Source organism: Diadema antillarum, unplaced genomic scaffold, assembly GCF_040938485.1.
Source record: "Diadema antillarum isolate AM-2024a unplaced genomic scaffold, OU_Dant_1.0 seq00000098_RagTag, whole genome shotgun sequence".
Classification (NCBI taxonomy): domain Eukaryota; kingdom Metazoa; phylum Echinodermata; class Echinoidea; order Diadematoida; family Diadematidae; genus Diadema; species Diadema antillarum.
The window spans coordinates 500,448-518,840 of NW_027271187.1; the positions used below are offsets into that span (position 1 = coordinate 500,448).

General features: G+C 38.2%; 2 protein-coding genes across 2 annotated transcripts in view; both read right to left on the reverse strand.

Moving 5' to 3' along the window:
• The window catches only part of LOC139726791 (clarin-2-like), a 30,381-nt gene extending 12,731 nt beyond the window's left edge, over nucleotides 1–17,650 (reverse strand). Inside the window, exons 1-2 of the mRNA XM_071637782.1 lie at nucleotides 17,518–17,650; nucleotides 15,445–16,113 (exon numbers count right to left, since the gene is read on the reverse strand). Of these exons, the coding sequence (XP_071493883.1) occupies nucleotides 15,445–15,697 (253 nt within the window). The 5' untranslated portion in view covers nucleotides 15,698–16,113; nucleotides 17,518–17,650. The remainder of the gene's footprint in view (nucleotides 1–15,444; nucleotides 16,114–17,517) is intronic.
• Nucleotides 2,427–6,893, reverse strand: LOC139726770 (clarin-2-like). The gene is made up of 3 exons (XM_071637761.1): nucleotides 6,087–6,893; nucleotides 3,803–3,982; nucleotides 2,427–3,276 (listed from the first exon to the last, which is right to left on the reverse strand). The coding sequence occupies exons 1-3, from the start codon at nucleotides 6,382–6,384 to the stop codon at nucleotides 2,981–2,983; spliced, it is 774 nt and encodes a 257-aa protein (XP_071493862.1). The 5' UTR covers nucleotides 6,385–6,893; the 3' UTR covers nucleotides 2,427–2,980.
• Nucleotides 17,651–18,393: the final 743 nt, after the last annotated feature.

Sequence of the window (18,393 nt, forward strand, 5' to 3'; positions counted from 1 at the left end):
TTGACAAATAATTGTCTTTCATTCACGCAATTTAATACACACCTATTAGTCAGGTTTGTTTGTTTGATTGTTTGTTTGCTTGTTTTTTTCTTCTTTTTTTTTGCTTGTTTGTTTGTGTGTTGGTTGGTTGGTTTTTAGTAATCGTCATGATTAAAATCATGAGCATACATAATCCGGTGGGAATCGAACTTACGACATCATGAATGCTACAGAGAGATCGTCCTATCCACTAGACTACCGAGCTTTGGCCCGATAGCCAGTGATAGTTACCTGGACGTCAGTCAGTTGCAACAAACACAACTCGACGCAGGAATCATCAATTTGAAGAGATTGTTGTTGTTGTTTTTATACTGTACTAAACAGCAGTAATGAATGGTAAAAATAAAAAGATAGAACGCTGCATTGAACCACATGAATCTATGCTGTGAATCAAATACACCATGCTGTGAAAAAAATACACCACGAACATGAAACACACTGAACAACTTGCATGATAACATGTTGTGCATCGCATTTATTCACTATTAAAGTTTTTTATAGTAGTACTGCCAATATCATATAGTAACAAGCTGATATCAAATTGTTCATGAGTGAATCCTCAATGTATAGTACACATTGAATTATCTATACATGCAATATCGCAATACATAACGTAATATACATGTACACAAACAAGGTATTAGTTATTAATGAAATACAATTCTTCAAAGCCATATACGATTTTCTAGTATCAATTGAAAGTTTCCTAACAAACTCTGTCTATACCAACCTCTCCGAAATATAAACTGAATCATAACCCCGGGAATATAACACTGTATGAAGAACAAAGATGAATGATAATTATTAGAGGTACAAGAAGACCCTGTATAGTTCAGGCGTAAGGGAAACCACATCAGATAACAATATCCGCATCATTCTGAGAGTTGCGATTATATCACATACTAACTAAAATATTACCTCATCTCACAAAAATGTTTTCCCTAGTCGTTTTAATTTCAACAACGGCATCAATCCATCGTTTAAAGAAAAAGAGGGACAAAACATTAATGCGCAGTATAGCCCGAGTTTCGCTCTTGTGTTAATGGAGATAATATCACGACAAATCACCTGAATGAAATGGTTTATTACGTCGGATATTGATTAGTTGTTGGTTTTCTCGTTCTGGTGTACAATGTTCACATAGATTATTATCGAGACGGGTCACACAGAGGCCATAAAGAGCCCAAAAGTGTTGAAAATAGTTGCGACAACCACGACAGGAGAAAAAGATTGGACAGAAGAGAAAGATTGGACAGAAAAAAGGAAAGGAAAAAAGATTTACAAAAGATTGTAATTGAGCATTATATGTTATGAACACCGAACCGACAAAATGTGTCATGATGTAATGCAAAGACTTCGTTAGGGCAAGATTAATCTCTCGCTCAGAGAAAAAACGAAAATAAAAAGAAATGGTTAATGATCGGATGTGACCAACTTGTTATTGATAGCTGTAATTTATCAAGCATGTCGTTTCATAATAAAATCAAATGTTATTACATCTTGCCGCTTCACTGCTCTTCGCTTAATCTGTGATGAAGAAATCTTGGGCAAGCTTAATGTGAGTAATCTGGACACAATCAAGGTCCGGTTAAGAGCTGATGCAATGTAGATACATAGAGTTTAACATGAGGGAGACAACCTGTTTTTTGTTTGTTTGTTTGTTTGTTTGTTTGTTTGGGTCTTTGTTTTATTTGTCGGTCATGTCACAATCCTAGTGCACCAAAATGATAAGTTAATCTATATAGACAGCTTAAGTTATGAATATTGTTACTCCTTCCAAGCAAAGACCAAACTATACGATTTTTTAATAGGCTTTAATTCTATACCCATGCAACGCAGGGTTTAATCTTATATATAGACAAGATACGGGCGAGACATACATTTCACTACGTGTTTGGCTAAGTCGTTGCTTATGATGAATAATAATTTATCATATTTACATTGCAGTTTGTAGTACTGAAGAAGCTGTGTATAATTCATGTTCTACATAATAATACCGCGCACGAGCAGAATTTGTTTTTTTTCCTTTTCCGTCATAAACTGAATACGTATAAAATTACTAAAACACAAATAAATAATACTTCCTAAACGATAACAAACTAATCATTGCTAAGTGTGGATAACACTTAATACTTTATAAACAAAAAGGACAATTTACCGGGATTGTCAACTTTCCAAGGCAATGCAGAAAATATCCCCGTTTCCAGTTCTCTGAATACACACACACACACACACACACACACACACACACACACACACACACACACACAATATTGCATTAAGGGGATCCGATGACATTTTCGCACTAGTAGTATTCAACTTTCAACTTATGAAAGTGAAAGTTGAAAGTTGAATATTACTAGTACGAAAATGTCATCAGATCCCCTTAATGCAATATTGTATGTGTGTGTGTGTTTGTGTGTGTTTGTGTGTGAGTATTACAAATACCATCTCATTTTCCCGCCAACACGAAAGTGGTAAGTCTACATCTTCTGCAGACCTTATAGCAACACGCCTTCAAGTCCCAGATAAAGCTGGTCTGCATACAGAGATGCGTGATCGTCTCCTACCCCCATCAGCCCACTAACATTCCCACGTTGTTAACCCTACAACCGCAAAACAAACGACAGACAACATTGTATTATATTATTAACATCTATAAGCGTTGATTTAGAAACTTGACAATGAGGAACCTGTTGGTGTATCGCCACGGCTTTTCGGCAAGTGGTCAAACTTTTGATGCTGATTTCCTATCTCAAAAACTGACTCACTAATGAGAGGTCTCGTATTGACATGGCGTGGAGTTCATTTAACCCTTTGCGTGCCACATTAATTTCCATGGGCATAGATATTTGTGTGACATTTGTGTACATTTGAATCCTCGGCAAAGAAAGGGTTAAAGATTGAAACCGGCAATGCGAATCGTCAAGAGATAATTCTGTCAATACATAATGCCGGACCCGATGTCGTTTCCGACTTTCCCGTTGACGTTCACCGATCGCTTCTTGCGACTGAATATGCGAGGGTTCTCGACGAGTTGCGCCAGCAGGACGATGACGATGTTGGAGCAGAAGATGAGGAAGGTAACGACCACGAGCAGGAAGGAGAAGCCGAAGTGGGCCTCGGAGGTGCTGAAGTTAAAAGGAGGCCCGCGGTCGGACGGGTTGAGGACCTCGAACTGGATTTGGGTGAAGTAGACGACTAGGTAGAGTGTCAGGGCCACAGCGCTGCATAGCACTACAGGAGGGGTGAACAGAATGAGAGAAAGTTATCATATGATTGAAAAAAAAAAAATGTTTTCAATCAATGCCGCAAGAAATGAAAAAACAAAAACAACACATTCTTGTCCCGATACAACTTATAAAACAGCTACACTCTTTATTACAATAAACACAACACGTGCACATTCAATCACGTTATTTGGAAAAGTCATTCCATAACGCTTTATGAAACATAATAGAAATATACATTATGTTCTCCCTCGTCTAGAAACCCCAGACAATGCTAATAGATAACATTATCACAAGCACACAAAATCACTCACATGACTGATAATCCCACCTGGAATCACTTTATATAGGAGCATTTTTTTTTAACTATCTTAAACGTGGGAAGATGTTATTCTGGTAGACAAACATTTCGACGACCAACGACCGATACAGAGCCAAAAGGCCACAAGGAAGCAATACATTAATTTCTGGGATATGTCACTCGGGTGAGCATTAATTGGGCGAGGCTCGGGAGGATCGCTCTCTTTCTTTACCTCCGATGATGTTCCAAATGTAGAGTCCGACCGGGCCGTGAATCGTCTCGATGGGAATCGTCAGCATGTTGACGAGTCCGAAGATGGTGGAGACGAGGGCGAAAATCGCCGCGGGAATGAGGAAGACGATGACGGTGATGACGATCCCGGTGTTATAGACTTCGGCGTGTTCGCTGAGCACTGTTGCAGGAAGAAGGCAGAAGATAACTTTCAAAAACAATATTCTTCTCGTTTGACAATTTTAACTGTTTGTTCTTGTATTTCGGAGCTGTGGAATGGACAAAACGAATGTACAAAGGAATTTTCAATGGTGAATAAAAACAAACAAACGTAGAAGCATTTTGATTGAAATTGATGTGGCTATATAAATATTATTATATGAGGCGTAGACAATTTGCATTAACTTTCATTTACATCAATTCAATTCAATTCAATTCAATTCATGCTTTATTTCATTTTTTCGAAAAGAACATCAGCTTCTGTTAAACGAAAACAATTCATGTTAAATGTACGAAAGTATGCATATCCACGTGACGATATTACAAAATTCTGATACCTTAATAGAAAAAGATTGATTTCGAGATCAGCCCAATGACAGACTACTACTTAGAAAAAAAAAGAAAATATGCATAAATGTGTTCTTTTTGAAGAGCCATCTAAAGGCAGCTTTTGGGTAAGGATAACATTTACATCATTTTTGTAGAACTATATCTCAGGTTTTAAAACGTTATGCAGTACAGGTCATCGTTTGTTATCTGTATTATCTCATCTCACTAAAACTATATCAAAGTCGCCGTTTTCTATAATTGCATAACGATTCAAAGTATAGTATACTTATATCCTCAAAGTGACTGAGGGGATCAACAAGAGTCCAGATTTGTTCGTATCTCAAATCGATACTGATACCTTACTTTAGGTTAATCGTTTTGTACGGAATCATATATCTCGCGCCAAAATTAATACTTCATCCTGCATGATGACATATAGTTTATTCACCTTCATTCAGTTTATTCCAATCTTAATTAATGTCTCCACGTGACAGAGTTTTTTTTTTCTAAGAAACCACACGACGCGATATTAGATTTTGAGACACAGTCTACACACTGCTATATTCCTCGCCATGCACAGCAAAGCTCAAGTCAACCATGCATACAACAGAGTTTGGAGTCTTTTGTGAAATATTTGGGGGCATTCTTATTTGGAGGTCGTTACGAGTCTCTATTGACATATTGTAGACTCCTTTGTGCGCCAGCCGTTCCCATTTGTACTAACGTTCCAGTGGGGACAATAGGCGAAACGTCATGCTCTGCCAAAATCCACGCAGAAGGCATTTTGAAGTGACGCATGCACCCACACAATATTTATATAATACCACTGTGCGATATACTTTGATGTGTGCAACCCTTACATTGTTAGGGCACTCTCATAGCACCGAAGGGCTTTGGACCTCCATTAAAAAGGGGGCACGCCTTTGTTATTTCACACCTTTCCTACAAACATCATACGTTCTATTAGTTTTGAAATCAATAAATTATCCTTCTTGAAGTAACACTTTGGATTTTCATTTTGGACAGCGACGAAACTTCCTTGTTAGTTAAAATAATCGTAACATCTTGTGTTCAAAACTGCGCAACGCCCTCATAAATGTACTTTGCAGATGGTGATTCAAATAAACACAAGATATGAAAATAACTTAAATTGGGATAAGTTTAGTCAGGTTTGTTTAAAGTAGGCAAGCGCTATTCATTAGTTGTCAAATCAACACTTCAAAGTATAGACGTTTATGAGAACGTTTTATCTAGATAGCCGAGATTGGATAGATAGTGTGTGTGTGTGTGTTTGTGTGTTTGTTTGGGTTTTTTTGCAATATGGTGTTATTCCCTTACACTACAGGTGGTAAGAATCCATATTTAGTCATAGTTCTGATTAAAGTATTATATGTAAGATATATATATATATATATATATATATATATATATATATATATATATATTAGTATACAATGTCTTTATAAAAAACAAACAATCCTAGAGGCATAATTAGGTATAGCTTACTTAGTATATCATTCATTATAGGTTTGTCCATGCAGTTTGTTCTAATCCTGCTGGATTGTACAAAATAATAGTGTCATCCAAATAAATAAAAACAAAATGCACGTATGTTCCGACGTCGATCATAAACTGTTTTTGAGTGTTCATAGGACCTAAGTTTTTCGATTTACTCTGTAATGGTTATTAGATAATTCCTCAATACTACATTAGAGCCTACATAGTTATTGTCTTACCTGAGTAGCACTCATAATTCCGTCCCCCTAGCCCGTAGTTGAACCGCTTGCATCCGTAGAAGAGTCCAAAGAACGATACTCCCATGAAGGCACCAGGATCCCTGTTGTCGATGGGATTCGAACCCAGAAACCCTGTGAGTGGTTGCGAGGTGTTGAACACCGTGATGTCCCGCCTTAAGTCGGCCCGGACCCAGCTGGTCGTGCCGAGTGCAATGCCGAGGAGGATCAAACAGGCAAAGCTGCCCAGAGTGACCATAAAGTAGAGCGTCGTCCGTCGCTTAATCACGCCTTCACACATGGTTTAAATTGTATCGACACGGATTCTGGTACGAAATATTTACAATAATAATGTTAATGATACAAGTTCTCTGCGCTGTCCAGTTGTTTCTCCGTTGTTTCCTCTAACACTCCAAACTTTTATCGCTGAATACTAATTCCTGGTCATTGGGAGAATACCGCACCTCACAAGTGAATTCGTGGACTCCAAGAATATGTATTCCAATTCGTACCCATGACTCATACTGAGATATATTACCTGCTTATACTCTAACTTTTGTCTTGCATAGTCCAACAAAATCTCGCCCCGTTTCCTTTTCTTCTGTTTCTCAGCCTGATGGGGCGCCAAGACACATCATAAATGCTTATCCGTTTCTTGTCTTGCCCTGATTCCGAATATTATACTTAGTATTGCCGAAGCTCTGCCGAATTTCTGCCCAACAACACGGAGATAACCGTAAGTTTTATCATCCAGCTGAAGTTGTCGAACCCGAAGGCGTGGGAACCGGGACCGGGACAGTAGCTTTTGTAAGTTATTTTCTCGAGTTGCAAGGTTGTGCGCCATCGCCGAGCCACACTTTAAAAGAATATTCCATATACTAATGGGGGTGGTCATGTCATAGTAAAGTGACGCAGTGGTAAATTAGAAAATAACTTGTTTTGTTTTGTTGTCTTTTCAAACGTAATGGCTATCAAATAATCACGATCAATTATATGAAAAGCTCAAAATGTCTTAATGAGTAATTGAATAAAGTATAAATGTCTGTCAAAACGCATAGATCCTACATGGTCTAGATTTTTTTTATACCACCAGTAATGAGATCGACGACCTGTCGAAGATTCCACAGAATCCTATGTGACGAAGAAAATGGCGGCGTACATGCAGGTAAAATCCCTTTTGACATTCTCTTGGTTTTATAGAATGAACTGCGCATTTTCGTGGCTAATGATATCTACATACTTACAGTACTAGAAATGTCTGCGAGGCTGTGCTATGTATCTGTAAGGAAGATGATCTTTTACACACATTAAAAATGCAATTTCAGAACTTGCTTCTAACGTAGTCCCATATATTCCGATTTGTGTACTGTCCGTACTGTAATTTGAAGCGTGGAAGTATGACCCTATCTAGAGTAGAATTGTTGCTGTTTGCGGCCGTGCATCCGTTAACGGCAGAAACAACATGCTCGGTAATATACTGCTAAATACAGTGACGCACTCTATAGATGCTTTCCACATATTTACTATCACACTACCGATCTACAAAAATCAATCGTGGGCGTTGGGCGATAGTGTGGCCCAAAAGGCAAAGTGCTGAACAGTTGCTGAACAGGCTTTGATGAGAAGCACCATAGAAGAAGTAGAAGTGGGCATTAAATCTCAAAAGTGAAATTTTGTCACCTCGGGCCTATTGAAGTTAATGACAACATCTCGCATCCAAAAGTTTATTTTCTGTAGACTCTCCTTTCTTAACATGCTTAACATCACAGCTAACGAACAAGGAATAAAGGATCTAATAAACTGGATTTTTTTTTCCCCGATGTTCGTGGATTTTGAAATTTAAAAACATGTCCTCAGGATCATGTAACGTTAAAAATGGAACTCTCATGACTTGAGCCGGTGTGGGCCACAAAGCACCATTTTTTTTAATTTTTTTTTATGGAAGTGGATGTTACCATTAAAGAAAAAAAATGTGAACCAACAACACCACCAGAATTCCGATCCCTGTTTGCATGCTGTTGTTGCATGTGCGGCAGCTATTTTAATGTGCTTTCGTAATGGGACTTGGTGTTCATGCAACGTTCAAGAGCCATGCCATGTGAGGGCGTTCAGCATAATCAGAATGCAGAGCACGCGCATATTGCATAGGAATTGTACATCATGCTGTAAGTCGACTTACTGCTGCCATAAATCAGCGAACGTGGTGCAGGTTTTAGTCCTGCTCAATCTGGACCACTGCATTGGTCATTGCCTATTATTGGTCAAATTTTTTGTGATAGGCACAATACAATAGTGAGTATGAATAATCTTGTCTATGTTATATGAAATGGTTGAAACTACTTTGCCAGATTTGTTTACAGTGTGGAAAACCCCTTAAATGGTCACAAACAGGGTATGTTACTCTACAACTTTTTCAGGTATGGCAGGGCTACACACTAACCCATTTTGTCTACTGGTCCGACCTGTCTGTCAGACCAGTAGGTTCCTAATTTTTCCATTTTTTACTGGTCCATTCCTGAAAAAGTTACTGGTTCGACAGTGATTTTTTTATTGGTCAGGGACCATTAGACCAGTGCCATTATGCAGCGTTGGGTATGGTGTTAAAGGATGTCATGAAATGATAATTCTATCGATAGAAATTTAGCTTTTGAATCAAGGCAATATTACACTTTTTATGAGCACGCCATAAAGGTGTCCACATCATGTTTGCAAACAATGCCGAAAAGTTGCTTTCACATGCTGATCTCCAGCAAATGTACCATGGTTAGCTAAAACGCATAACCAGCACAGAAGCCACTCCCTCTCGTATCATCATAATTTGTGTGTGCTGTGCACGTACATACGTGCCCGCTCTACCACAGTAAATCCCAACATCACAAGCGCCGGTGCAGTCGGCATTGTGAATGAGTCGCATGCATTGTGATCACCAGCCAGCCAGCGGAGCGAGCATGCTTTGCATTTATACACTGCATGCAGTAACAATTGACTGTACTGATAGCCCTACATGTCCTTGTCCATAAATTCTTAAATTCTTTAGATTGGAAAAATGAAATAAAGAAGTTTTGTCCATTTTATCACCATTGTGCCTTGCTCCTTATGTCATTTGAAGTTTGATTGACAAAAAATTCTTCTTTTCAGCCTTTAGTTTCCCACTTTGTATTTGTTTGAATATATCAGCCGTGATATTCTGTAGATTTAAATCTGATTTCAGATTTTTTTTTTCTCAAGTCTATGCTCATTTTGCTTTTTCCATACGTCAAAGTCACCTGAAAATTTTGATTTCTGATTTTGTCAACAAACCTCAATGTTATCCCTGATAAATAGAATGCAAGGGAGCAAAAACTTATTTTTGCCATTTCATTCATGTCTCTTGTTGTGTCTTATTGGTCTTGTTATCATTGCTATCTTGAAGGGTATCTGTAAATGCATGACAGAAATGTCAATTTCTGCAATTTTTACTTTTATGCCTTGTAGGACAAAAGTGAATGTGTTCACTGAATGCGTAAAATTTCCCTTTGTATTACCTTACCAGGATGAAAGCCAGTTCAATTACCTTTGATATGGTATAATGATACATTGATTGTTATCAAAATCTTCTGTGAGAATTACTGTAGGAAGGTGAAAGAGTGTATACTTTTTTTTTTGCTGAGTGTATATGTGACCCTCCATAACAAAAGGATCTGAAAGTCGCTGACAGCTGAGCAGAGAAAATAAGTTTGAAGTCGGGTCATCAAAATCTGTCAAAACCATCAAATTTTTTGTTTTTAATATAATTTTGTATTCTGATATTTCAAATATCATCTGCAGAAATTTCAAAGCTAAATGATAAAAAGGCAAGGTAAGAAAGTAAGTATTTTCTGGGCCACTCATGATTTTCTGATTTTCAAGAGAACAGAAACGTGTCCAAAGATTTGGATTTACCGCTGCAGATAGTCTCCGCCCCTCGCAACGAGGGAGTGATTTTATTGGTCAGTGCGTGGCATCCTGGTTACTGATTGGTCGTGCGTAGATCACTGGCGCTAAGCTTGAATGAACATCGCGGAGGTTGCTAAGAGCATACCTTCTAATGTCAAGATGTGAAAACTGTGTTACCTCCCCTTGAGCACGATTGTGTCAGAAGGAAAACTTTGAAGGAGGTTTTGACCGTTTTCTCGAAACGCCGATTTCATAGACAACTTGACATGCTCTCTTAAAATCAGTCATATCTCCGCAACGCGTGCTGTTATGAGTCATGTTATTGTTTTATATCAGCTTAAGAGGAAGCAAATAATGTCATGTCATTTTAAGAAAATCGACCTCCCCTGACTTTCAGATCCTTTTGTTGTAGCGGGTCACATATAGTTTGTATCTTTGGATCACAATACATTTTCTTTATTGCAGTAATTTCCTACAATAGTCAACCTTTCCTAAGTTGACCTGGCACAAGTTTAATTAACATGAGCTACAGAGTTGGATATAAATTTTACCCCGGATGAATAAAAACGTGTTTACAATTGTGTAAGTTGAAATTCATTTTCTCTGAGTCCTTTACAGCTGTAGCTGCAGCATCTAAAGGCAAGGTTGACTACATATTTTAAGTCACTTCAGACAATCATAACAAATTTATAGAAGTACACAGTACATTCTGAAGGTTCAGCAAAAACAACAGCCGATGTCAGGGGATTGCCCAAAGCAAATTCACATTTTAGATCTGAAGGTCTTCCTCACTCGTTGATATCATACCAAAGAATTATATCTGGGATAAAACTGAATAGTTATGCATGTGACAATAACTGCTGCAGGAGTGTTTCAAATTAAGGTTTACAAAAAAAGTGTATTAAAAGCCAAAACATAGTTCTCAGAAGGGCGGGAATTCATCTTTCACCATTTTGGAAATTGCTTGCAATTTACCAAAAAGGTCTACCTTGGAAGAAAATTATGTAGCAACCAGGATCTTGCAAGCTCTGAGATTTTGACTTCCGTCAAACTTTTTGGCTAATATTCAGCAATTTCGTCAATACCCAACTGAAATTGTATTATCACAGCATTATTTGACACATTTTTTATGTGTATGTGTACATTTTGGAGCAGTAATCGACAGTTCTACTGGCATATGAGAACTTTGTATTGGCTTTAGCAGTTGGGGCATATCAAATAGCTATGCAAGATTCAATGAATGGACCAATAGCTGTATCAGCATCAAAATCAATGAAGAATTTAACTTTTGCCCAACCATGATCTCAAATAGATCTGTTTTATATACTGTGCACATGATGCACCAGGCTCCCATAGGCAATAGGTCAAATCCAGTCATGTACTAAATGTGTGAATACCATCATGACTGTGTCAGAAACAATGTGCAGAACCAATACGCGTGTTACTCTGGTGCTGCATATACATTACACTTTTGAAGGCATACCTATTCACGCACTTGTATGGTTGAGTAAAATCCCTCTCTATATTGGAATGGCTGCTACATGAAGTTTTTGATAATACTTGAGTTATTCATTTCAGAAGTGGATATTTAGTGAAGACTTGTGTGTACTATTAAAGTCAGTAGAGGACATGTCAGACAATGAAATTGTCCTCTTTAAAATTGTCCATACATGTATGATTGCAAACTTACTTATGATTTATCGCTAAATCAAATGCACCTTCAGAATTCCATAACATTCCTAGTGTTGGTTTAATATTCATACGTTTATACTGCTCTATTTATGGTTTAGAGTTAACTCTTCGTCAAAGTCACCTTGAAGGCACAGTTGGGGTTTTTCTTTCAATGAGGAATTCAAAGTTTATTTGATGAAAATTGGTTTGAAATGGCTGCAATATAAAAAAAAACAACAAATGAGCAAAACAAAGTAGTCTTCCTAAAAGGTGGGTCCCTCGTTTACTGTATATGCCATATATTTGGTGAGTCTAAATTTTTGGGAATCCGGACTTCCCGATGATATCGAGTGGTTAAATTCGCAATCGTAGAGTATTTATTGAACTCAGAAATGTATACTTGCATATCACATTCATATCAGGATTAGAGTTAATGTTTCTGTGTGTCTTTAAATTTGCGAATAGCACCTGACTTAGGAAATTTGCAAAAATTAACAGAAAAAAGCCCTCTCAAAATATTTGGCTTAGAGTACAGTATTAAGACCTCTTTACTTTTAGATATCTCAACCATTTCAAAACCAAATTTTATCAATTTCATCAATTGAATTCCTCTAAGAATTGTATGCTCTTTCACATTTCCCATTATAAGGTTTCTCATTATATCACAAAAAAAGTTGGAAACTTGAAGCGCCATCTCAACCAAAACTATATCATCCCTCTGTTTAAGTAGGTATTTACAGTACAATGTTCCAAACGCCTTATACAATACATTGTAGTTGGCACAATTGATCGTACCACCATGATGTCACAGAGTGCGCCTTGATAACATGTGTACATGTTTTTGGAAGAAGAAATGATAGCCCGAGTTCTAGGGTTTTCGTGAATATACCCTGGACTTTAAACAGTGATACTCTACTGCTCTCAATATAGGATTGGTTCCTCAAACATTAGAGAGTTCAAGATGGAGACACACTTTGGCATGTGCTGGAATTCAAAATGCAATTGTTCCTAATAAATCATCATAAAATTAGATTGTGGTTTTATGGCAGAACCAAAGGGATTGTAAATTTTACAACAGCCTTTACATGGTAATCAACATAAAAGCTACATTTTAGACAAGGAATTAAAACATGGATATGGTTGCTGATGGTGGTTTCTGTGTAAAGTCACATATTTTGTTATGGTTGTTATTTATGGGGGTTTTGTTCTTATTTTTGTTAAAGCAAGGCGACTTTCACATGGTACCGTACTCAAAACTAATTTTCTACCTCAATATTTGCCATAAAACCAGTGCTCTATTTCACTCAAAGTTGTGGATGTGAAGCAGGCGATCAGAGCTGGGTAGAATATTTTTTTTTATATATTCGCGTGAAATTCATTCTTCAAACAAAGGCTCTGTAGTTTTACGTTGGGACATTATTTTAACACAGTTTGATCAAAGAAGTGCAGTGTTTGTTCTTGGCGGGACCTCAAATTGGTTATGTTGTATGATGCTCTCTACTTTGGCATGATTGATGTACATGTCATAAAGTAACCTCAAATTTGGTTTCTGATTGTGAGTTACAACTGAAGATCCTAAATGACTGTGGGAATAACAGGCTGTTGTATGCATTCGTCATCTTGAAGTGTTTAATTTTGTCACACAGTGTTTCATATCAAACCTTTGCCAAATGCTGAGCAAGTACTGATTAAAGTGGCAATATTGTGTTCAAAATGTAGTAGGTTTTTTTTTTTTTTTTTGGGGGGGGGGATGTTTTTGTTTTTTACTAAGATGGAAAGTAGATGTAAGCTGCTATTTTTATACACATGTAGGACATGTTACCAATCATTTGACATCAAATTTGGAGGGCACAGTGTATAAGACACTGATATGATACCACGAGAATTTTTATTTAGTTTGGATTCATGTTATGTAGCCAAATCCAAGCTAACTGATCCTTTATGTGCTCACGCACTGTCAAACTTGTCAAGCTTTTTCAGCAACATTCAGTAATCCACCAAAACTTGACCTAGTTGTCAATTTTGGCACGCCCACTCAGGTGTAGCAATGTGCCTTAGTCCAACTGGAAGATCATGGTGACACATTAGTTATGTTCAGACGACAAAACCCTAACCTCGAGATTAAGCTCTTGCCCCCTAACTACGACGTGTGTCCACACGACGAATCTTAACCTCGAGGTTACGAAACCTCGAGGTCAAATTCCTGCCCCTTTGAGTGCGTTGATTTTTGTGTCCACACGGTGCTTAACTACGAGTGGGGACCCCCCGCGGCTCGTGGTTAGAGCGCTAACCATAAGATTTCATGTGGCTCTTAACATCGAGGTAACCTCGAGGTTAGCTAACTACGAGTGCATCTTCATGGTCCCTAACTACAAGCTCTAACCTCAAGGTTTCCTAACCTCGAGGGTAAGGCTTGTCGTCTGGACGTAACTATTGATTTGGGATCAAGAGGATTAGATCATCTCAATTTATTGATGATTAGTTTGACAAAAATCTGTGCCAATCAGTGAAGAAGGCACTCTCTTTGGAAGGATGAGGCTGTGGGATTTCAAGAAAAGGAATAAGAGAATGGACTGGCCTTGAGGGGAATATAACATTTATTGCCTGAACTAGCATTGTATTGCTCAAGTTGAAGACGAGGGCAATACAATTCTACTGAGGGCAATTAATGTGGTATCCCCCGAAAGTAGTCAGTCCATATCATTATTATTACCCATTACAGGCATCTTGAGCATTAATATGAATCATTACAATGTAAAGTTTTTACAACTTCCCAGTTCGCGGTATTCCATTCAGCGCCGGCTAGAGCTCTACACCACACTGCACGCTACATCCCTATGCACAGCCTAGGTAGGGCCTATGCGGCGCGCATATTTTTTTTCCAATTTCAATTTCAATTTATTTTCATACTTCTCGTATATCAATAATACATAAAAAATAACAGCACAAGTTCTTTTTTTTACCTTGTCAACAATTATACAAAAAAAAAAGAATTACATACATGATAATAACACAGTCATTATAATGATAACTGGTCGAAATCGAAGTGGGATTGTACAAAGTGAAGTATGATGGGACCTACATGAAAGCAAGCTTGTTTGGCTGTAAGCCCCGGATAATCAGTGTTTGTGAAAGAGAAACGGAGAACGGATAGAAGTTCAGACCAGATGATTTAATGATACCAAATAAGGGAAGCAGGGTATGCCTATATGATTAAGAAATTAAAGAAAAAGAACACTATAATGCAAACCATAATTGTGACCAAGCTATCATTTGTCTCCAAAATATATAGGACATGATTTACATATAAGGCCTACTTAAATATATAACAGCCAACTGACACAGGCGCAGAGATCGTCCTCTATTTTTACATGTTAACGTATGGGAATTTGCCCTTCATTGCGAAACCACTCCGCGAGAAAACTGTCATCAACAGCAAATTTTCTTCACGGGAGCTCTAGTGCCCGGATGCAATTACCTTCGTTTTTAGCATGCATATCCCATAGGCAATTGTCAAAGAGGGGAATATGAGAATTCACCCCTCTTCTCCCTGCTGTTGCATAATACGAGGGGAATACAATGTCGTAGAACCACAGCTTAGATGCCTGATATGGGTAATAATTGGTCTTATTCACATGAGTAACATTCATGAAGCTTGAAATACATGATGTATGTATATTCTACTGACAGAGATTTAAGTCAAAGCAGTGGTGGCATGTACATCTATCAATGTCCAATGAGTGCTAGAGAAGTCAGTTTCACAAAGTTCTCTTACCTATGTAAGTGAGTCTTTCCCTTGCTCCGAATCCGTAATTGAACTGCTTGTAGCCGTAGATTATCCCGAATGTCACCAACCCAGAATATCTGTCGTTGGGCGGGTCTGCGATGGTGTCGGGTGCACCTGTGACATTCCTGATAGCTTGTGCCTCAATCCAGTTTGGGGAGCAGAAGGACGCGATCAGCATACAGCTGATGCATATCGAGAAGCCCAATGTCACTCCGTACAGAACCTTAACGGAGGTCTTCATCTCGGTAGACTCGGTAGGAATGCAAGCTCTCGATTGATGGTCAGGGCTGGTGGCAGCAAATGATTACGTGGCAGAGCTACCGATTTCAGCAGCAGGGATAGGACTTATTGTGGACCATTGGAGGGATGCAGATTTATAGCAAGTTCTAAGAGAAGGGAATGTGGGGGGGGGGGTGGTGGTGCAGTGCAATGAATACGTTGATGATGTCCTCAGATGGCAACTTGTTCGAGAGTCACTCACATGAGATATTCATATCTCGCATTCCATTTTGACCGTGAGCTTCTGGATGACCAATTGTTGATGTGGTCCTGTATCTCTCCTCTCTTATCCTGGTAAATTTAGTTGAGATCTGTGGTTCACTTGTGTCCTGGAGTTTGTGGTTGGTCAGTTGCTACCACAGGTCTGCAACGTGCCCACTAAGAAATGAAGAGATACCATACAAACATTATGTAGTTCATTAACAGTGCTCACCTGAGTGATTAACATCATGGGAATGAGTGTTGATTGAAAAGAGATCAATGTCAGAATAGGATTTGTAACTTGGAACCTCCTCCTGTTGTTATTTTTTTCCCCTCTTTTTTAAATATCCGGATAAATGGAAGCACATGTACTGTAGGCCATGCTGGTGTGGCCTTCATAAAGAGTTGCAGATGAAAGGAGGCTGTAGGAGTTGGATGGTCTGGCCTATTAATCTATGTTATACAAATTGTTTCTGGAACTATGACAACTTGTAATGGCTAGAGGTCTCGTTGTGAGATGTAGTACCTGTACATGTGTATCATACATCCATACAATTTGCTGGTAAGATATATGGTGATGGGTTAATGAGACAGTAAAACAGAATCATCTAGGATTGAAGGTACATGTGATCATGTCTTAATCATGCTGATAGTGTATAATACTGCTGAGTCTCAAAAGGGCATTGATACTGTATTGATTTTCTCTTAATGTGGAAAAAAAATAGAAAGGAAAATGTTCCTATTGGACAAGAAGTCATCTACTCCAGTCACAGCTACCACAAAAAAAAAAGTATTTATATCGGATATGGAAGATATAGTTCTATAAGATATGCAGTATGCCCAGGCATATGAATCTATTGATATCACAATGTGGAATATGATGAACAACAAGATCAAAGTGCCAAACCAATCATGAAGCTGTCGGCAAGGAACCATTGTTCACTATAAACCAAACACCTGAAATATTTGTAATGAAATTGAGGTGTATGATAGCTGTGGCCCACTTGCATGAGAGTTTAGCAAATTTCCAAACAATGTTGTGTAATGAGTTCCCCCATGTACTTTGTAATTTAAAGGAAGACACTTATTTCATGTGAATGTTGTGTGGCAAATATGAGTTGGCTTATGAATAGGCATTACAGTTGATGTATCTGTCTGTATTCATGACTTAATGTCCATGTGAATCTGTCAAATTGAAACTAAAAATGACTCTATATGAGTTGTCACATCCCGATGCCCTGTCATAGACCACAATAATCATTTTCATGAGATATTATTACATGTTCCATCAGTTAAATGCAAATAAGGAAAACAACAACGAAGAATATTCTTGATGCAACACATGAATGGATAAAGTACAAAGAAAAAGGTATCAAACCATTATGGAATTGAATAAGTTATCACACAATTTTTAAAGTAGCATGGTGGCGCTTTGATGACAGAGCACACATACGAAGACAATTAATGCTAAGGTCCCAAGTTTTTCCAACATGGACATGCCATCAATATTCTTCACACATATACCCATTGCATGAATCAAGATGAAATGAAGCGGTGAACCCTGAATAGAATTCCACTCACACGAAAGCCAAGTTGGCAGAGCTGAAGAAACACATGTGATGATACAGACTTTCACAGCCCAAGAGTCGGCAATCAGCTCACATATTATAGGCCTCTCCCGCCCTTGTCATTAGTATACAGGCTTACAGTGAAGAGCAAAAATGACGGCATGCAAACAACTGTTCAATATATTCTGATGGGGATTTTTTTCCCCCTGATAAATTGTTAGGTGTGATACATATACCCTCTGGACTTTAGTCTCACAACTGTTTTAAGGATGTTTGCCAGAAAGACTTTGCCCCCCTTGTTTGATTGTCGTATGTTTAATCAGTCGTGTCAACACGGTGTGGAGGGGGCAGTAAAATATTGCTAGGTCCGCTCGGAGGAGCGAGTCTACATCATATTCCTATACCTGCAGAGCACTGTTGCCCCCCAGCCCATGTCATCTTCCATTTTGTGAGGTTACTCATTTTTCGTGCGAGTACGATTTTGCCTTTAATACAGCGATTACCGTAGTCACTACATCAACTGTTTGTAAGTGTACTGCACTTATACATGAGTTTGGTGGCGTCACTCCTCACGCTGTGCCTTGAATTGTAAGAGGGTCCAGCCTGAATGGAAGCTGTACATTTGGTCTCTCTTCCACTCCACTGCTAAGAGTCACCACTGCACTTTGCTCGAATTAATTTGGTTGAAAAAAGGGGGAAAATTCATCATACATGATTCTGATGTTTGATTGATTCAACATTGCAAGGCATACTGGTATTTACAGTAAATTTTTCGACAGTATCCTGTGTTTTGTGTTTTTTTTTTGATCACCTCAAGTTACTTCTCTTTTCGTTTTTTGTTTTTGTTTTCAAGAGTTCATAGCACAACTTCAGAGTAGCCTTACCGAGT